This window comes from Chroicocephalus ridibundus, chromosome 2, assembly GCF_963924245.1.
Source record: "Chroicocephalus ridibundus chromosome 2, bChrRid1.1, whole genome shotgun sequence".
In the NCBI taxonomy this organism is placed as follows: domain Eukaryota; kingdom Metazoa; phylum Chordata; class Aves; order Charadriiformes; family Laridae; genus Chroicocephalus; species Chroicocephalus ridibundus.
Window position 1 is genome coordinate 32,767,503 of NC_086285.1, and position 22,807 is coordinate 32,790,309.

Below are 22,807 nucleotides of genomic sequence, written 5' to 3' on the forward strand. Positions count from 1 at the left end.
AGACGTATCAAGTTAATATTATCCCAGTATTTTAGAACACCCTCTATCCCATCATATTATTATATGTCGTTATCACACTGTGCATCCAAAATTTTTTTATACTGTCAGTCAACAACACATACTTAATACAAACCTAACTTTAAACATATTAACCCACTCACTTAAGTGATCTACTTAATGTGCAATAAAAATTAAAGCAAATCTGTCTTTCCAATAGTTTAGACCCCTCTCCCTGTCTTGTATTTGGCAGTTTGATAATTGAAAAACTTGAATATATTAGAATTATAAACCATTTTTATCAAAAGACTAGAGAGAACTAATATGCATACAGTTTGATGTGATCTGAAATAGAGGCTGAAACAGATGTCGAATCTCTATTTTTGAAAGAAAAGAAATAAAAGTTATTTCTTTTTTTAACCAAAGTAAATGGAAAAAAGTCTTAGAAAGTCTCACATTCTTACCTGTTGGTATGCCTCATAGATTATATCAAACAAGAAAGCCTGAGGCATTTCACTAGCTCTGTATCTGGCACGTTCCAATGAGTGGTCTAAACAGCCATCTGCAGCAGAGGCAATAACAGTAGAAACTAGGGGACGAATTGCTCCAGCTGCCTGTGAAACCAAACACAGAGAGGCCTAAATGCTCTTAATATTAATGTATATTAGATAGCTGCAGTCAAAAAAAGTAAGAGCTTTAAAATACATTTTCTACTTATTTATCTTTTATATATCTCATAATACATAAGTCATATTAGTTTGTATAAGCCTAACATGAATATAGCAACAGAAGATTGTATAAGTACACACTGAGGGCCAATTCACAAAAAAAATAATCTTAAATCCTTCATGTACTGCAAATACATGTACAGATCTGAGATGTTAATTTTTCAGACTTTCTTCTATATACATATTAGGTGGTTTCTGTGAGGACAGTTCTAGGCCTATTCAGATATCAAACAGCAGGAGACACACCTGAGAGGTCTTGGCAACCCACAACACCTCTTGCTTTCACAGATTTCAATTTGGCTAAACTGCTTAGAATTAAGCAACAAGAAAAGTTTCAGAAAATTGAGCTTGTTCCATGTTGAATTCACCATGTTAAATGCTGCGCAATCACACTACACCAGTGAAGTCACTGGGAACACGCTATATACATCAGAAAGTATTCAATATCCAGCAGCACTGTGCACCAGAACAGATATTTAAATGCTTATATTTCAGTTTTAGTTTTGCTTAAATTTGAAACCAATTAAACATGTATCTTTGATCTTTTCATCAATATAAAGTATTAAAGATCTATGGCATCTCTGAAATAGAGCTCCTCTACCTGGTTTTAGTCACTTTGGTAACAGCAAGTTACCCACATTCCATCAGCCACTTATAAAATGCTCAGATGAGCTTCATATGAAGCTAAAGGCAACTGGGGCAAGAGTTGTTCATACAATAATGAAGAAAAGGACGCAATGGCAGAACATTGCTTATCAAGTCACAGGGCAAAAAGCATGCTCCCTAACAATGCTAACCACTGAAAATGGAGTCCTTACGCTATACTGTTTATTGTCTATTTAAAAGAATAATTGATGCTGTTTCAAATCATTTGAATTACCCAACATCTTAAATCAGTATACCTAGAAAACCACTCCCAGTGGTGAATTCTGACATTTTTCACAGCAGCCACAGAAGATCTTCTGAGGTCTAGTGAACTTTGACACAGGAAAAAAAACAGGTCTCATCACATAAAATAAGAGTGCTCTTATTGTTGATTTCATTCGTCTTCTGTTGGCAAATCCTGCCTTCATACATACGAGTCCTGTCCATTCGTAGAAGATTTCTGACCTCAGATAAGTACACAGTGGCAGAATGAGACACCAAAACTGAGCCCAAAGTTTTTTTCCTCTCAGAAAACAAAGAACTTGTTGTCTTCCCTCCCCCTTTCACACTACTGAACAATAAAACAGAGGAATGCAGTCAGTGTGTTGAGCACTTTATGAGCTCTAAAATACAGTTTCTTAGTTCATTCTTTTACAGAATGAGGACAGAGATGTGAACCAATTTCTCATGCCCAAGAAGTTCTGATGCATGAGCTACCAGGGCAGGGAGAAGGGAGAGAAAAGATTCAAAAGCTTCGTACAGTAAGAGAAATACCTGAATAACTTTCTCAAAATCTGAAAAGAACTTTTTCTTTCTAATACATGGGAAGACATATCTATATAAAACACTACATGGAGCAAAATACTATCATCCAAAGGCAAAACACAGTTCAGAATGATCAGCGAGAATTGTGAAATCACAGAACTGTCTGTAAAGGACCTCGAAAGGTCATCTAGACCATCCTTCTGTCCTAGGCAGGATCAATTTTACTTCTGTAATAGAAAATACAAACCAACAAAACTAACCATCACTATAATTTTAGTAATATATGAATGTATGAAATGAGGAGTAAATTTAACAGATGTACTTTGAGGAAAAGCTGTGCAGAAGCAGAAGTAGAGAGACTCAATTATCTGCAACCTGCCCCTCTCTATTTTCTGATTCCAGGACATGGACTATTACCTCTACATCCCAGCTGCTGGGCATTTGGACTGCGTGATTCTGCTCTGCCGTCATATTTTAATTGGTGTCACACACACACAAAAAATTAAAAAATTAAAAGGTCATGGGAAAAGAGACAGAGCAACATGCTAGCCACAGCTTTTCTGTAATTAGTTAAGTCTATTTGATTTTTATTTTTTTTTCTGAAACAGTTACCATTCCAAAAAAACAGTTAGCAATAGAGGATTTCTTAGGCTGATCCAATATTTTATTACAGTTTTTAACAATCATGTCATGTTACATTTTAAGCATAAAACAGGCCAAGAGAATACAATGTGACTTGCATAACCAAATCTCACAAGTGAAACACGCACTCTGAGGAACAAAAAACCAAACTGCAATTCTAAATAAAATTGAAATACTCAAAATTATATTCTTAAAAGAGCTCTGAAACACATTGTTTTCTCGACATCTGGTTTATTGCACAATAAAAATTCATGAATGTCTGTATCTGTATCTTTGTGACAATACTGAACCACATCTCCTGCTCTGCTGAGGCCTAGCTTTACCAGAAGATTCAGGAAGATCTAGTTTCTAATAAATCCAAACATGCAATTTTTTAAAATACCCAATTTTCATGGCACCTAAAATTTAACAAATGGCATTTTTCAAACAACTACAGTTTTGCTCTACGTTACCTCAGAACTGAGTCCAGTGTGGCAGGCTGAGGTTTCTCACCTGTCTTCCCTCCATTTCAATGAGAAATCACTAGTTGGGCACAATAAGATGTCTCCTGCAGCAAGTCCACTCAAACTATACCTGACACTGACTGAAAACATGAAGTTTAATACAAAGAATAAGATTTATGGCTAACTTCTGATCACGCGAGGGAGAGAAATTCTTACTATGTACGCTGTAACAGGATAACTAGCCGTCATTTGATGAGAAAAAATAAAAATAAAAATAAAAATAAAAATAAAAATAAAAATAAAAATAAAAATAAGCTTTTATTTCAAAAAAGGACAACTCAGTCCTTTACAGTCCATTACTACTCTATGGTCTAAAAGCAGAATGCAGAGCTCTAGTACTTACTAAAGCCAGAAAGCTTCTACTGCACACAAAACCTCCGTATGATGAGCAGCTGGAGTCCAGCAGCCTTGAATCCATGAGCTAGAGCACACTTGCTAGGGTTCAGCACTGAGTTGAAACCTTAAAATCCTGAGACAAGATACAGAAGCTGGTTGTTTGTTTTGCTTAGAACTGGTTCACCTTTCTGCAGGACCTTTCTCTGTCTCAGCACACAAGGCTGAGGGCTCCCTCAACCAGATGATGTCATCCAACACAGGGCTGAGTTTACCACCTCAGTGACACAAGAACTATATTAGTTCCCAAGGCCACTTTCAGACTGGGTGAAACTGGGATCTAACAAAGGAAAATACTGGCCTGTGTATGCCCTGCGTTTTCATATGGGACAAGAGAGTTGAGTCCCTAAAGCAGGAAACCTTGCATCTGCAGCACTTCTGGAGACATTCTCTAGCTGGCATATGCCGACACAGCTGCCAAACCCAAGCTGGCTTACACAGACCTCACCGCACGTGCTTCTGCTTCCAAAACTGGCTCATGGGTATCTTCATTCATGGTGTAAACATAATATTTGGCATGTAAAAACAGAAGAATTGAGCTGTGAATTTTGTTCTCACATGCAGGCCAAAGAGGGGCACAGTTTAAGATGTATGGCTCGCTCTGCGGTATTTCCTTCTGGTTAGCAGAAGCGTCCTCCCTACTCAGCACAAAGCCTTTCCTGAATTCCAGCTCCTACCAGTCTTTCAATGAACTGAACAGGGAATTTAGGTACTTAAGATAGTGCTACAGACCACATTTTTTACTTCAGAAACTTAAACATTAGGGCACATTAGGGTGAATAATACAGTAAGGTACTACCATATCTAAAGGGGTTTTTGCCCCTGATGACTGTGGGGTGCAAATGAAGAACAAAATCATCCAGCTAGTCTACATCTATTCAGTTACAACACCAAATATTTTATTCTTTGCAAGGAATTTCCATGTTGCTTTTCTGGTAATAAATCAGAAACAAAGAACTATTTCCATATTAGTAAAGAGAGTATATAATGAATCTCAGGCATTTGAATTTTATTTTTTCTAATTTGAGAAGCTTTGACTTGCTATTTATGTCAGGAACGTACAGGTATTTGGCCCATCTCTCAGGCAAGAGGTTCAGACATAAATTTAAAAAATGAATAAAACAAAGAAAATCTGTCCTCATTTATAAGTACTTGTTAATGTCACTATAGTTTTACAGATCTTTTTTACACTTTGAATTAGTCTACCACAAAATACAAATCCCGTGAGTCTAAAGCAAGTGCCTGGGCCTTATACTAATATTTCCCTACCCGGAGTACTCATCTTCCAATTTCTAATGATTTTGACCCTGATTCCAAGTAGATTTGCTTTTAAAAATCATACACAAAATGCAGCGTACACCCTTCCTGAATGTAAAGTGGATAGTTAATGGATAGTTTAACTGAATTTCTTTACATGTCCACTTTACAGCCTTCAAACCACTCCAATACAAGCACTAGTTTTGGTGAACCTGGTACGTCCAGGAAACGCACATGCTTCTTTCCCTCATTTTTGCATATTTTGTTAAATATATTAGTTAAAGTATTAAAATATCTTTGGGCAAACTTTTAAAACATTCTTTCATAACTTAACAGATATTGAAAAAAATACCGCTAACTGGTTAGTTTTATTTTGCAGACAAAATATTGGATCAAAAAACATCCTTTTAATCTATCATTTCCTTAAAACAACCCTAAAATGTCCTGAGAGCACAGAATTCCACCAACTTCAGTGGAGATGACAGAAAGGTATCTCTCAGAAGCAAGCTCATCCATCCATCTGCTGAAAACTGAACCAGCCTCCAGATGCTTTTAGAAACAAATGCCTTTTTATGACCCATTTTAAACAGCACAAGTCTGAACCATTTACAAACAGGTTCTCATTTTTGTATTCAGTTTTTTGCATAAGTGCATAGAGCATCGCATACATTCAAGACAAAGATTTGATGGTGACTGAAAAGAAGGTCAGTATAATAGGGTACCATAAGCATTTTCAGTAGATTCAAGGTGTGCTAATCCACCTTTCCGCTAAACAGCAATACTGTATAGTCTCATTTTATCATACTTTTATTCTGACAAGAAATTGTTTAGATGATTGTATTCAGTGAATACATAACCAGGGTCTGTTTTAATTTAAGATAATACAGTCAGTTCAAGGAAAGTAAAATCCAAGCAGTACTGATGACACCTTTTATTACAAAATGAAATATGAGTGTTTAGGCCACAGAAGCCTACATGTAACATAGCAACCTGGCTAATACAATGCAGTATAGCTTATTTTTACTAAATATTCATAAAAACTGGAAAACCCTCATTTTCTTTAAAAAACCAGAACCCATTAGAATTTCAAAAAGGACTGGCGGGGAGAGATGGAACTTGTATCACAAGCAAGATACTATCCAGGTTACAAATACCTCCAACACACAGTACATTGTTCAGCTGAGACCAACACTCCACACGTAGAATACAACCTACAAAGAACAAGTTATCAAAGAGACAGAAGCTACAAAAGAGCATGAAAACCAAGACACCCACATCACTAATCTGGTCATTTTTGGTAACCAGAGTTGAAACAGCACAGTACTAAATAGCTGCAAAGCTCAACAAGTTGAATGACAGGGACTAGGAAGAGAAAAAAAAAAAAAAAAAGCAGTGTCACAAAATCCTTATAAAAAATACCACAACTACAATTCCTTTTGTTTTACAACAGTGTGGTAACAAGCTCAGACAACGACAGATCCTGCAGGCTGGCATACTGAAAAAAAAAAAAGTATGCTACGTCTTTGGCATGCCCCTGTCCCCAGTAGGCCCCAAGTACTCAGGCAGACCCACAAAGTCCACTTATGCGGCCAGTTTGCAACCCTGAACTTCAAGTGAGTGGGAATCAGAGCCTAAAATTTGAGAGTCTAGTCCTAAGTGAGCAGACTCTCCCATCCCTCTAGCATGACTCCCTTCTATTTTTTAATTACACCAACAATACTTTTCTTTTCCATTCATAGCCCCTATCTCCCCTGGAATTAATTTTCCCTATGGTTTCTATCTTCTTGGCTTTCCAGTAGCATTGAATGTACATTTTACATTTCAATCATCCTAAATGCATTAGATTCAGTGGTTTAAAATTACTTAGGAATAGGCCTGATGTCAAACACATACAAGCATAGCTTACGAGTGCTATCTTTAAAAGAATGTCCCTATTCTCATGTTTTTACATTTATATTCATATTTATTAATTTAAATTCTTTAATCAGAGTTGTTTTCAACTCTGACAAGCAAAATACTACTGAACCAAGACTCCCAAATGATTTAGTCACCCTGTCTTAGAAAAAATAAACTTGTCTTGCATACATACACTGGAAATAGAAGTATACTAGAAATACATTTTCATCACTTCAAAGCAGCTGAATTCTTTGAAACTGTATGCTGGAGATTGTGAGGCTAGTCACACTTAGCAGGACAAATACATCCACCTCGTAACTCCATTAAAGTCAATTTTGTAGAGGTCAATTTGGTAAATATACAAACAATTTTATCTTGCTTTTCCATGAAGACAAGGATTGCATTAGGACATTGTTCAACTACATAACAATCATGATCAATGTTAATTTAGACAAGCTAGGTATCTTAACCGTTTCCAAATATGTCCAGGAATGTTTTGTATTAGGTGAAAGATTATTTATATGTTACCAAACACTACCATCTCCTAAGGATTTCAGTCTAGATTAGGTCTGGCTATGAACCAGAGAGAGCAGCTCAGAATAGCTATGATTAATTTCTTCTCCTTTTATTCCACCAAACTGTTTCCACATGTTACTACAGGGAAAGTATTCTTTTACACTGATCAAACTACTCGCCATGAAGGGCATTCACAGCCATCTACAGCATGAAAAAATCCAGAAATAAACACAGTATCTGTGATGCATGAAACAGGTAGAAACATGCATTTCTATTCAGACATCTGCACTCAAGCTAACTGCATCTATGGTAATCAACTTGCTTCAGCCACACTCAGTAATTACCATTTAAGTTACAAGAATTGTCTCTACTGAAAGACCTCTAATTTCAAATTTATCAAGCAATCTTCAAAAATCCAATTATAAGATTAAAATGTTTCATATATTTTAAGAGGATGTTCTTTTCAAATCTTTTATATTGTAAATCTGAAGGGGAGAATATCTAATAAAGTCATATAACTATCTTTGTAAAACAAAGCAATCGGATAATTTCTTCCAATGCACATTCAAGGTATCACATCAAATTATCACACCTCTTTTTATGTTTTCTTTTCTTTTTCCTTTTCTGCATTTTATATGCAGATATTGTCTAGGGTTACATTTTATCTTCTCTATAACCAAAAGTTGTAACCTATGGGAAGTTTTATGATTCCTCTGCAGAGGTGGAATACTTGGAGTATTTCCTCCTCCAAACTACAGAAATCTCGGCAAAACAATGCTATTTGAATGGAAAAGATCAGGGCATAGACAAAGTAGCGACACAAACTATAAGCTACCACTCCTATACAGAAGTACAGCTGACAACTACAATTTGGCTATATGTGCAAAGTTTTCTAAACTTAGGTGTGAACGCATGCTCAAGCCCAAACTAGCCAAACTTCCAAACCAAACTGATTCAAGCCTGCACATAGTCCACAGAGCTCATAACCTCATGTTGCACCCAGAACCCACCTACTTGCCGTACAGCCAGGCAAGGCAGCAGTCTGGCCGCACGGGTTCAACTCAAACCTGTCACCATCTGCCCCCGTAACTCCTTCTGTTTATGTCACGTCCAAAAGACTCCCCCCAAACCAATAGCTCGGCTGCACATTTCTCTTGAAGGACCAGATATGGCATGCAGTCAGGACTACAGGACAACCAGGATGACTCAGTAAAGAATAGCAGACCACAATAAAGGTAGAGGTACTCTCATTATCATGCAGAAACACAAATCTGAGCCCAGGGCATATCATACTTTCACCTACACTCACACACAGACTCTACCATGTAGCGTAGACATAACTTGTGTGGCAGTGCTGTGGTGGGGACAGCATTCCTTCTACTGACAAACAAGTACAATCCGCAACCTGGGCTGTGTATCCACTAGAGATTAAGGCTGAAGAAAATAAGGTTACCTTCTTTCTGCCAGGTATCTTAATTTTTTTTTAAACAACAAGAATAATTCTTAAATTACCCTATTCTGAATTCTGTTAAGAAAAAAAAAAAATCAAAATTCATAGTCATTATCGGCATACCATCTTTGATTCTCATTAGTGAGATAACCACTAAAATTTCTTCTATGTAGGCAGTATCACCAACCAGTCCAATTCCAGCTATTTTGACATATTTGTACTGGCAGCTTTTAATTGCCCAAGGACAGCACTGGTTGAAATGTTAAACAAGCCCAGTGTAAAACACAGATATTCAACCTAATCATCAGCCAGACAAAAAGAAGGTTAATTAGAACAGATGTAAGGAGTTTTGAACACTATGAAAAAAGGCTTGTATGCTAAACTTCACCTAATTTCCTTAAAGTCTGTTTACCCAGCTGGCTAGGAGCAACAGTTGAACTTGCTAAAATTAGGCACATGTTAATCTTAAACCAACACGAGGAAGGAAGAAGTTATAATTGTGTTTATTCCTAGCTGCAAAAGAGGGGATGTTTAATCAGAAATTTAATATACACTTTGATCCAATGTTAATGAGCTGACACTATGTTGTACATTGAACTGACTTCAAAGACACAGGATGCCTTAAACAAATGTAATGTATATTTATGACACTGTTTAAGAAAAAGAAAACATTTCTTCTAATGAGGTCACCTTTATCAGAACACGCTATCTGAGTCGATGGGGATAGTACATGTACATCAAGAAATGTCAGAGCCCCAATTAGCTATAGCAAACTAAAGAAGATTACCAATAACAGAAATTGTCGCTTAAAAATTAAGACTGTACATGTTCTTCTTTACTTTACATAATTCCTGTTCTTTTGTATTTAAAGCATTTACCTCTAAATATCACTTTGATCTAATCAACAACATGCTAAATTCTAAGTGTTATTCTATGGAAAAAGTAAGATTTATCAAAGTAAATAAAAAAGATTCCCCTTAAAAAAACAGGATGATAGGAATATGGACCTGAAAATATGAAGTGGAGGAAGAAAGAACTAGGCATATCACAGGTTGCAATTTTTCAACCCACAGCACTGAAAACAAGCTCAAGAACATACTGAAAGTAGAAAAGAAGCAAAACCAAGAGTGTACATATGCACTAAGAAAAAGCAAAGAGCGGTACTGCAAAAAACATTACAACTAATTTATGTGAACATTTGATTTCATATTAAAATTGGATTTTTTTTTAAAAAAGCAGATTGAAAATAAGTTTTAAGAACTGACATTTATGCTGCTCTTTGTCCTCGTTTCAGCTGGGACAGAGTTAATTTTCTTTCTAGGAGTTGCTGTGTTTCAGATTCAGTATGAAAGGACTGTCAATAACACATACTGTTTTAGTTGTTGCCAGGTGATGTTTATAGTTTTCAGGGGCTGTTTTTTCAGCTTCCTATAGAAGCTGAGGAGAACCCTAGACAGAATGACAGAATGGCCAGTGGAATATTCCATACCACTGATGTCATGCTCAGTATATAAATGGGGTTGGCTGGGGGGTGGGTACTCGCGATCGGTGCTCAGGAAGGTGACAGTTCACTAGATGGTGAAAGTGACTTGTGTCATGATTATTGTTATTGTTATTTTCCTTTTCTGACGTTGTTCTATTAAACTGTCTTTACCTCAACCCATAAGAGTTTTTTCCTTTCCCCTACTTTTCTTGTGGAATGGGGAGGAGCAAGCAGCAGGACGGTTCCAGCTGCTGGTGGAGCTAAACCACGACACTTGTATCATGAATTACTGCCATAAACCAGATTAACTATTTTTAATACAATAAAGGATAAAATTACAAAAGTTAGCAGGACTAAACCAAAATATATATTTTTAATGGTGTCATACAAAGTATACAGCATTTCTTTTAGTGCATTCCTTATCTGTGCATTCCCTTGTGAGAAATTCAAGAATGGTCACAGGAGTTCATGTTTTCCATAAATACAATAGTGCTGTATATACAATAAAATATATTTTATCATGTTATTAGCCAAATAAGGTCTCATTACCTTAATCAACATATTCAGCTAATTTTTGTCACAGTGCAATAACTGGTAATGTTTAACACATTCTTACTTACTAAGGGTTTCTTTTCTTCTTGATAGATTTTTTTTTTTTTAAGGTACTTCAAAGTTTGTATAAAGTCTGCATAATGCTTCCAGAGATCCATACTACATGTAGCATCTCCCACCAAAAGAGCAGCACATGCTGGTACAGCATTTCAAGATTATCTTATTACGTATTTAATCTTTCTCAGTTGTCCACAATTATGATGGACTGGCTGCTCATGGCTTAGACAAGCATACTCTTCACTGGGTAAAAAAGCAGCTGGAGGGCCAGGCCCAAACAGTGGTGGTGAATGGAGTTAAATCCAGTTGGCGACCGGTCACAAGTGGTGCTCCCCAGGGCTCAGTACTGGGGCTAGTTCTCTAAGATCTTTATAAACAACCTGGATGAGGGGATCCAGTGCCCCCTCAGTAAGTTTGCTAACACCACCAAGTTGGGGGGGGAGTGTTGATCTGCTTGAGGGTAAAGATTCTACAGAGGAATCTGGACAGGCTGGATCGATGGGCCAAGGCCAACAGTATGAGATTCAACAACATCAAGTGCTGGGTCCTGCACTTGGGTCATAACAGCCCCACAAAATGCTACAGGCTTGAGGAAGAGTGGCTGGAAAGCTGCTAGGTGGAAAAGGACCTGGAAGTGCTGGCTGACAGAGAGCTGAATATGAGCCAGCCAGCATGCCCAGGTAGCCAAGGCGGCCAACGGCATCCTGCTGTGTGTCAGAAACAGTGTGGCCAGCAGGACTAGGGAAGTGGTTGTCCCCTTGTACTCGGCACAGGTGAGGCCCCACCTGGAATACTGTGTCCAGTTTTGGGCCCCTCACTGCAAGAAAGACATTGAGGTGCTGGAGAGTGTTCAGAGAAGGGCAACAAAGCTGGTGAAGGTCTAGAGCACAAGTCTTACGAGGAGTGGCTGAGGGAACTGGGGTTGTTCAGCCTGGAGAAAAAGAGGTTGAGGGGAGACCTTATCGCTCTCTACAACTTCCTGAAAGGAGGCTGTAGCGAGGCGGGGGTCGGTCTCTTCTCCCAAGTAACAAGCGATAGGACAAGAGGAAATGGCCTCAAGTTGCAAGAGAATTTAGAAATTTAGGAAAAATTTCTTCACCGAAAGGGTTATCAAGCATTGGAACAGGCTGCCCAGGGAAGTGGTTGAGTCACCATCCCTGGAGGTATTTAAAAGGCAGGTAGATGTGGTGCTTAGGGACATGGTTTAGCGGTGGTTTTGTCAGTGTTACGTTGATGGCTGGACTTGATGATCTTAAAGGTCCCTTCCAAGCTAGACAATTCTATGATTCTATAACATGTAAAATTCAATCTAAGCAATTTAAACATTCCAAAGCAAATCATATGGCTAGTATGCTACCAATAGTTTTCAATATTTTTATCAATATTTTAAAGTATACTTACAGCTTTAAATTTTGGCATTCATTCAACATAAGATGACAATAAGATGAGCTACCAGCACTTTCTTGTTCTAACTAGTCCTATACTGCAAATCTAGATGGCAAAAATTAAACCGATTTTTTGCCTCTAAAATTAACAAGACTTTATTTTACTTTGACTGCATAGTATTATCTTGCATTAACAAGTAATGAAACACATCTTACAGTCAGCAAGCCATCTTTCATACACTAATTACTGATTTACATTGCAAAAAGCTATCAGTGAAAGTGCACTGTGCCACAAAGGATTTTGCATATTAGAGTATGTTAACATAAAGAGGAGTTAACATTTGTGTTCAGTGGAGCCATAGAAGTTGCAATTACAGTTAAGAAGTTATATTTTACCGCCAAGAAGTCTACATCATTACAAAATCAACAGTATCATGATGTGAAAGCAAGTGATCCACTGCATATCATTAAACACGATTTGCATCATATTATGAAGAAAGAAGAAAAAATCTTGAGGTGTTGTAAGAGGACTCTTGCACAATTTAACCAACCAAATGCAAAACTGCAATGTTAAATTAATAACTCTTTCCCACACACAGAGTCCTGAGCAACCAAAACCACAGGCACTATAGTTTGTGGTCATGCGGTTCCCTAAGCAACTCTGCACCTGCTTATCAAATGTGTTTGCCTTCTGCATTCGCTCAGCTGCTTCTCCCACAACTGCTGGTGTCCTCTCCTTGCAGGAAATCTTGCACCAGAGCTGCTTTCCCTTACAGCCCATTAGATTCAAAATTTCAAGTCACCTCTTTATATGAGCTTCATCTAAGACCCTCTCTGCTATCAAGGGCCTTGAAAAATGGATCATTATACCTTACCATGCAAGTTTGGCTCAAATCGTAACTCTAATACATATATGTATGAATTTGATACCTCATGAATTCTCTCCTACATGCTCCAACGCTCCTCAAGGCAGTTGTAGTTCTATCTGTACCACAATTCACGTACCTTCTTGGAAACAGGAGAACCAGTCCAGCAAACTATTACAGCATATGAAACAGGACAAGTTGGCTTTCAGAAGCTTCACCTGACCTGCAGGGCTGGTGGTGTCCTTGCCACAACCACCCAGATCACAAACTCAGCCAAAACGCAGCTGGGGGCATTTCTGGATGAAAACTCAGATTTCTTTCCAGTGCAATATGTGGCAAAAAAGGGGAAAAACTCAGGGAGGTGTGCCTGCTTCATGCTTAGTCAGAGAGATATGGCTAAGAATCTCCTCCAGATCTTGCCACATAGAAGTGGCTAAGATGATCTGAGGCCTTTATTCAGCTTGTCACACATGCTGGTTGAGCTGATATTTACCTTACTTTAAGGAACTACTCTTTACTTCTTACTGCAGGAAAGAGAAATCTGAGCAACTAAATAGACATATCTTTGCTAAAGGCTGCTTCATTTTCCAAAGTCCTATTGTTTTCTTATATGAAGCATACAGATTTTAATTGGCCTCAAATCAACAGCAGTGTCATACATGTAGTTTCTCTAAATTTAAGGGAAGTAAATTCTATAAAATTTACACAAAAATGACCTCAGCAACCACTCAAGTACAGGAAGCTATGCTCAAAATTTATTTCCAGCATAACCTAATCCTACCTAAAAAAAAGTAAGGTAAATATTACTGTATATGTGTATATATTAAAAAATTCCAGAAGCTAAAAAATGTGGGATTAAGTCACCTTTTTAAAAAGGATTGAATAGTAGTTGTATTAGGCACAGCTGGCTCTGTTAGTGTAACACAGAAATGCTGCAAAGAAGAAAGGGACATCATAAGTTTCTGTCTATGATTTATGTGTTTCAGTTGGTTGAGTTGCATCCTTCCTAATGCAATGCATCATCAAAAGCACTTAAACTGAGACTGGGAAATGACAAAGTTGTTTCTCCTCTTACCAGTGCTTTCCCACCACCAAACACTACATCTTGCTAGGACAAAGACTTCAAGTATTTACTAACAATACATTAGTACATTAGTTTTCCATTCAGCACAGAAAACAATTAACAACTTGGCTAAAGTTATAACTTTCTATGGGACCAATAATGCCATATACTGTGGCAACATCAGTATGTTTTTGACAGTTATCCATTACTACAGAGCTGAAAAAGGAATAATGTGTTGTATAACTATTTTCCGTACAGCAGCAAAACCACACTTGATTTCTTCACACATTTAGAAAAGTTTCAGGGCTACCGAACAGATTCTGAACTTCACAATAATGTAGCTCTTCAAAGGCTGTTTTCTTCTAAAATTGCTACATAGCATACCTACAATTCATTAATATATACCTTTACATTGACATAAGTCAGACTCTCCTAAATTACAGAACTCATTCCATCAGTAGAATAAAAACAGTTCTTGATTCTGCTTTTGCAGAAGTGTCTGACAGGACAGCAGGAGCCCCCCAAAGTACCAAGCCTACAATGAAAGCAGAACCTCTGAGAACAATGCACATGACAACTTCAGATGACCCAATGCATAAATATGAATCAAAAATGATCTGTTAGTAATGCAGCCTTCACAGATGGCTAAAAATCAGTCTTTGAGTATAACATAAAGGACCAAGATCATGTGATAATAAAGAAAACATAAAAAGATAATTGCTTCTAAGAGAAAAAGAAAAAAGGAAGGACAGAGTGTGCAGAACTGATCCAGCATGGCCACCCCCATTCAAATATACCACACCAGATCAGCCTATTTATCTACCCAAGCCCTCCTTTACCCTCAGCGGAGAAAGAGAGGTGGTTTTTTGGTTTGCCACCCACCACATTTTGCCAATGAAACTCAGCAATCACACATAAAGCTTTTCATTTTGCTATCTAACTGTGTGATAGAACAATGTGTGTATGGGTGCATGTTTGCTGCTTCAGCCTTCTGATACAGTAAAACTGATAAGTGCCGCACTGAGTCTGAGACCCAGTGTCTCAGAGACAGGAACAGACTGAGCATAATATGTTTTCTGTCTGGGGCTATTATTTTGACTGATTGTGTATGTGAATAAGAGTCCATGAGACTGAGTAGCACTGTACATCTGTATTGGCACGTATGCTTTGTTCAGAGCCTTGCTAAAGCCGAGAATAAAGTAATGATATTAGACAGCTTCCAGAAACCAGCTTTTAAGAATGCCATTTTGATTCAGTCCTTTCAAAGAAATAAATTATACTTTCAAATCTAGTTTATGTTACAGAGAGCCTTTGACTGCATATGCCCCTTTTTTTAACTCTCAATAGCAGAGATGACAAATTCTCCCCCCGCCTTCCTGATTTTTTTTCTTGTAAGCAATTTTTTTTTTTAGTTATGTTGTTTAAAATGCAACATTGGCAATGAGATATTGCTAGAGGCTTTGGACTGATGCCTTCTGAAGCTTCCACTTTTCCCAACTTTTACTAGCAATGAAGAATTTGTTTCTAGAAACATGTAATTTTAATTACAAAATTACCCCAAAAACATAAATGGAATTTAATTGGTTACAAAGTAATATTTTCACATAATCAAGGGATTGTTTAGGGGATTTAAGGCATAATTTATTAGTTCTGGATAAGGTACACATTTTGATTCCTACAGGCAAATAACAAACTGATTAGTAAGTGTAATAAAGCAATTTATTTGTCTGAAAATTGGCAGCTAGAAGTGCAATAACTTACTTGATCAATTGCCATTTTAAAGAACATTAAAGCTTCTCATAATTATGCTATCTGTATGGTATGCAGATGAACAACAATACAGCACTACCCCTATTACAGTAGTGATTTAATATGATGTTTCTGCCAGGTTTTGTACCTTTCTACATAATGCAAAAGGAAGTAATTACTTTTTGTACTGAAAGATTGAAGAATTTACTCTCTTTTAGATATGCAAAGAATTTGACTATCGGAAGAACTAAAGATAATAGCTTCTCTTGATCAATTTTTTTCTGATATTCAAAACCTTGCATGTCAGTTTTGAGAAAGAGTATTAGCTTTCCAGACATTTAGTTCTCCAGAATTCTGTAGTTGTCAAGCAAAGACAGACAAACATCAAAAGAAGCATGGTAAGCAGGTTGAGGGACGTGATTCTACCCCTCTACTCTGCTCTCATGAGATCCCGTCTGGAGTACTTCATTCAGCACTGGAGCCCAAACCATGACAACAGGAAAGACATGGACCTGTTGGAGCACATCCAGAGGAGGGCCACAAAAGTGATCAGAGGGCTGGAGCACCTCTCCTATGAGGACAGGCTGAAAGAGTTGGGGTTATTCAACCTGGAAAAAAGAAGGCTCCAGGAAGACCTTATAGCAGCCTTTCAATACTTAAAGGAGGCCTACAGGAAAGATAGGGACAAACTTTTTAGCTGGGCCTGTTCCAATAGGAGAAGGGGTAATGGCTTTAAACTAAAAGAGGGAAGATCTAGGATAGATATAAGGAAGAAATTTTTTACAACAAGCATGGTAAAACACTGGAACAGGTTGCCCAGAGAGGTGGTAGATGCCTCATCCGTGGAAACATTCGAGGTCAGGTTGGACAGGGCTCTGAGCAACCTTATCTAGTTGAAGATGTCCCTGCTCACTGCAGGGGTGTTTGACTAGATGACCTTTAAAGGTCCCTTCCAACCCAAACTATTCAATGATTCTACCTCTCTCTGGCAGGAAGCTTTTTCAATTTGTTACATAAAACGAAGTTCTTCTCATGTTCTTTAATTCAATTACTTTGTCGGGTAACATCAATAGCTAAGAGCTTTTGGAATCCAGTTCTCTGAGGGTCCAGCCTCACTGAATTCAGTGGACCTAAGCCAACACAGGAAACCACTGCAGAGCCAATAAATACCACGCACATTTGAGGCCGACGTTATACAATGGAAAAGACTATGACAAATGCGTAAGATCACATTTTTGAGATCAAATGATACTTCAGTGATCTAGGTAAGGAAATATTTACCAGTCTGAAGTTCAGATGAACTAGTGTACACTGCCTTGGGAAGGTCACTGGAGACTGTCTTGATTCCCTACTATGTTACTGAAAACGTCTTACACTCCATTAAAAAGAAAGCGAGGGAAAAAATTTACATTAAAATCACACAAGTTTCAAGAATAAGGGAACAAGTTAAAAAAATTAAACACAAAGACAAGTGAGATATGATATAACATATGAGAATACCTAAACAGAAACACATTCAAAAATCAGTTATTCTCATTTCAATTCAATAACAGTACAATTAACCCCACTCTTCTACTACTCTCAAAGAATCTCATTTAGAACAGATTTACAAAGGGGATCTACTTTAAACTCTTTGGCAGAGAATCACTTCAGGAAAGTCATTTTGTGCTATATGAGAAAGGCCAAAAACCTTGTTAAAATTCTAACGGAATTTAAGTCTTAATGACTGGAAACTTCTGTTCTGTATCACTGAAAACTACAGAGCAGAGTTTCTATTTTATTACCATTTCTCATTAAGCCAATCTACAGAAGTACAGGCCTACTAGTAAGAAGCTCAATATATTTAGATTTCTAACATAATGTTCCAAGAGACCTTACATAATTTAATTTTCGTAATAAATATTTTAACAAGTCATACATTCCCCTTCTACACAATGAGATTTCAAAAAAAGGTGGAGGAGCACTAAGGAAATACCACAAGTCATTTTTTTGACTCTCTATTCCACTGTCAAAGCTGTGAGTAATCTGACAATTAGCTTATATTTTACCTAATTTCTTGAAAAAGACAAGCAGTGGTAGGTTTTCCTAGCTTTCTAATACCAAAACAATCTGCTGCCACTAATGACTTCTACCTCGAATCAGCTCCTATCTTAACGTTCTACTATCTTATTAATGAAGAACTGAAGTACAAGATAAAGACAGCAAATTGTACCAACAAGCCTGTGGCTGTCGTGATTTCTTACATCTCTATCTTAGCCAGTTTATCCACCAGTTCCTCTTGTGGCTAGTGCATGCCTTTAATAACTCCACCATTCTACTTCCATAACACAACTTCTACCAACTCTTCCCCTTCATGAATCATATTCTCAGAAATCTTTCCATCTTTCCACTGTGAATACTCCCAGTCCTCAAATGCAGTGATGACCACGAGGATTTCCAACCTATGGTTGGAGGCTTCCCGCTTCCCCTTTTTCCCTAGCAGTCTGCAATGCTTACAGAGCCTAGAAAAATTTAGCATTAATAGAGAAGCTCTTTTGCCATCTTATTCAGGATTTGCATATAAGTTTGAGATGAAAACACATAAAGTTCACAAGTCTAGCAATGCAGTACTCTCTCTGACTATTATTATTAATCACTAAGTGAGCTACTGTAGCATTAGGTGAGAATTCTGCATGGAAAAAAGGTGAACTATCATTAAGTAATCTACCTTTCAACTAACAAATTGCTGATAGTCTCTATGGCAATAATTCCCTGTAGCAAATAATGCCTGCAGCATTTAAAAATGTTTCCCTCCCCTATCTGACCTCTCTGCATAATAGGGATTCTGAATCTGTTCTACTTAAACATTAACACAATTACTTATACATTAACACAATTGCTAGAAAAATTCTTATTTATCAATCATGACTTTACGCTGTACAGTATAAAGAACACTGCAGAGTTGCATTGTTGTATAGTACATACCCCATGTTCTTTAGCAGCCATAACCACTTTTGAAAGAATATCTTCTTCAACAAATGGTCTCACAGCATCATGGATAATCACTACTTCTGGTTTCTGGAGCAGATGGTCAGAAAATTCATTCTCTGCAAATACTTTCAGTCCATTGAAAATTGACCGGTGACGAGTTATTCCACCTTTAACTACCGTAACTCTTTTGTGGCCATATTTTTCAATGATAGACTTCATCGTTTCAACATTTTCAGGAGAGACCACCACAATAATGTCGGATATCCAACCTATCCTAGAAAAAACAGTACAAAAAAATAGAAAGTAGGCATGAATGTCTAAACAAAAGTACAGATATCTCCATGAAACAAAGACATTTGTATCAAAAGAAATTTAAGATGGCTAAGTAAAGCATCTCTCAATATACTGTATATATCGTTGTGTATTAGCACTCCACCCCTAAACGGAGAGCTACATGAGAAAGTCTTTACTGATACATTGATGTCAACCAAAGTAACTGGAATTCTGGGAAGGGACTTGCTTCTAACCATCAGTTTGCGGAGGGAGGGGGGGAAGCATCTTCTGATAACTCTTTGAAAAGCATTTCTTACTCTAGCCTCATTCCTATCTTCAAATACAACTTCTAAATCAATCAGCTATAGTCTGTTATTTTAGCTTTCTCTAAATTCAGTCTCCAATAAATTGGTAAATCCTGGGGTACCTGAAATACTCCATGTTCTACTGTGCAGTACACTGTGTACAAGTGAATAAGAGGATCAAGAAAAACTCTGAAACAAAGATCACTATCAAGACAGGCATAAGCAGTAATTGAAAGATTGCTAATGAATCAAAACTGTGACACTTGAATATTGACAAGAAACATTATACTGGTAGTTTGCAAAAAAAAAAAAAAAACACATATATATACACACACACACACAAAGGTTTCTGCTCTAGAAAGCTTGCAAAACATAAAGCATAGTTACACTAAGTAAAGTTATCATAATAAGAAAAGCTAATTTCTAGAGAACGTCAAGCTTCTACTGTTGGTATCAGCCTAGCTCTACAGTTGAGGGGTGGTGTGGGGGGAGAATGACCCACAACCCACAAGATTAAAACCAGTCATAACTGAAGTTAGGCTGAAGTCATACTTGTGTCAAAGGACAAATTATAGTCACATGTGGCATACTGTACTTCAAAATAACGGAAATACCATCATTCAAATCCAGCTATTTGAGTGTCTTATTTCCTAAATGCTATGTAGAGAGCATAAAAAGAGAATGTAGAATTGTTTTGTTTCCTTTCTGTGTCTCCACAGATGACAGGAGGGTTTTTTAGCATGACAAAGAAGAAACTCATCATATGAGCAATGACTCAAAAAAACAATTTACTATTTACTATAGTAAAAATACTCATGTGTAGCCTACACATCCAGCTAAGAAGGAAGAGAGACAAGGTATAGTATGTTCTTTCAACTAAAACCAGTAAAGCTATTGAAACTAATTTTGCAGACACAAGACAGACTAAAGTACTAAATACTTACAGTTAGAAAAATAAGAGTAAGAAATTTACAGTTCAGCAATATAAAGGCTCAAGCTACTGGCTTCTGCAATAACACGTGAGAAGGCACTGCCTAGGAACTAGCCTCACTCCGAAAGTGAAGTCATCTGTGATACAAACCACTCCCCTAGAACTATGTGAAACAGAGCATCTTCCACCTTCTGTATGTTGGGTTTTTTTGTAATTAATAGAACTCCATGGAAATTATTTCAATGCATTTTAAAATAACTATTAAAGTAAACAGAAGTGCTATTAGAATTCTTCAAAAGAAAAATATTTGTCCTTATGTTCATTTTATTATTAACAAAGGCAGAAAATACAGCCAAACCAACATATTCTCTCCATTTTTTAATTCTTGAAGTTGTTCAAATGTAAAATCTGAAGTCCTACGGTCTCAAGTTTCATTTCAACTTGTCACTCACCACAGGTTCATCAAAAGGTTTTCAAATCTCCCAAATGAGTCCTGGCATAGTCTTACATTTAGCCACAAAACTCAGCACCTCTGCATGACTTCAACTCAGAACTAGGGCAAACTAACTGGATTCATCTCGGTTCTTCTTTTGAAAATTGAGAGTCAGTCATTTAAGTAATGCAAAATTCAAGAAGAACTATTTCACGCTAAACGAGAATAAAAACTCTGCATTTCTATTTGCAGAAAGACTACAGCCTCACACAGTTCCCAGATACAGTGGACAGTCTGCACATTCACTAGTGACTGTGTAAGAGCACTGACATTTGCCATTCTGGAGTCACATGAAACAGATTATGAGGCAACTGTGTAGTACACAGCATCTTCTGAGAAGAGAAGTATTGGCCAGCCTGTGATAAATCTCTGTGCAGGGGGGGCCGAATGGCTCAAGGCCTCCAGTGGTACAATGCACCAAAAAGTGACAGGATGCGGTCACAGCTCCACCCTGTGTCTGGATAAACACATTTATAAACTTGAGTATGTCCTCCTTAGACTCATTCTGGACTAATGTTCTATAATTAGAGCTGGGATTTAGAGACACAACTTATTCATATAAGAGTATAAAGATTGATTAGGTACAAGAACAGCTTAGGGTTTGAAGCCAAACATGTCCCATCAAAACTGATTTATACAACTCATGAAAAGTACTAATTCAGTAAAGTATGCTACAAATTCTCACAAATGAGAACTGTGCACCACACAGGTGCTTACTCTTTAAAGATCTGCTTACGGAAATGTTGCAAAATGTTTTAACGAAACAGAAAGATATCAGTATACACTCAATCTGGCAGTAAATGGATTTTTTTTTTCCCCTCTCAATTAGTCACACCCTTTTATTGAGAAAGATTTCATACTAAAATAATAAGAAGCTCAGGACCTGCTCAAAACCTGTTTAAAAATAGTAAACACTCTTTCCATTTTATAACTGTAATGTTAGATCAACATAATGCGAGCTTCAGAAAGAATCAGCACAAAGCATGAAAGAGATCAGAATGTACCCCAGTGCGCTCTAAGAAGCACTAAATACAGAACTCTAGTGCTTCCATACCTCATAGGCCATAGTTCTAAAGTGGAAAATCATGTCTGATCAAATTAAACTAAAGTAACAACCCCAGTTATAATCACTTTACAACTCCCTTGGGAAGACTTCATTATTAGTAGAAGGAAAACAGTAAGGCAGAAAAGGACTATATCTTTGTTTCCTGTGACTGTCCTCATCATCACCTACAGACAGAAAGACCAGCTGCCTAGGAGAAAATAGTATTGTTTCATTAAATTTCAGACAAAAGTATATACATTTATATTAGCTGAGCCAGAACTCAAAGTAAAGGAGCTCATTAACTCAGCAACAGATTAAGCTATTACATGACTTCACAATACAGACTGGAGAGGAAATGAAATAACCAGTGAGTTATGCTCTGAGACTGTATCACCTAAATGGCATGCTGAGGTTCAAGTGTGACTGAGGTTTAACCCTCTATCAGTTCGCTCACATGCAAATCAGTGCTGAGCCTTAAATCTGACATAAGGCTTAAATGCTCACACTCAGTTTCTTGCAACTCTTACTCAGATCTGTAACAACCTATTTAACATACAACCTCCTGAAATTGGTAGTTGTATCAGTAACACAAGGCCAGAACCAGGCAGTCACTGCTGCAACGGCTTTAGTAGTGTACGATATGATCTTTCACTGCCACAAAAACTCTTCAGAGGTACAAGATAAAGCATTTTATTACTTTTGCTGATCTTATTATTCAAGCACCAAATGAGAAAAAGAACTGTCAAGAACAAAATGCATTTGCAGAATGCAAGCATAACTCCCTTTTGTGCCATAACAGCTTTGTTATGTATCTTTTACAGTACAAAAATGGAAGCAGGGAGT

General features: G+C 37.3%; 1 protein-coding gene across 3 annotated transcripts in view; it reads right to left on the bottom strand.

Annotated features, from left to right (window-relative positions):
• CRPPA (CDP-L-ribitol pyrophosphorylase A) overlaps positions 1-22,807 on the bottom strand; it is a 118,029-nt gene that overhangs the window by 91,536 nt on the left and 3,686 nt on the right. For 2 of the 3 annotated variants that reach the window (XM_063324945.1, XM_063324943.1), the window contains exons 2-3: positions 18,912-19,191; positions 462-635 (exon numbers count right to left, since the gene is read on the bottom strand). In XM_063324945.1, the coding sequence (XP_063181015.1) occupies positions 462-635; positions 18,912-19,191 (454 nt within the window). The remainder of the gene's footprint in view (positions 1-461; positions 636-18,911; positions 19,192-22,807) is intronic. The other variant, XM_063324944.1, reaches the window with a different exon arrangement.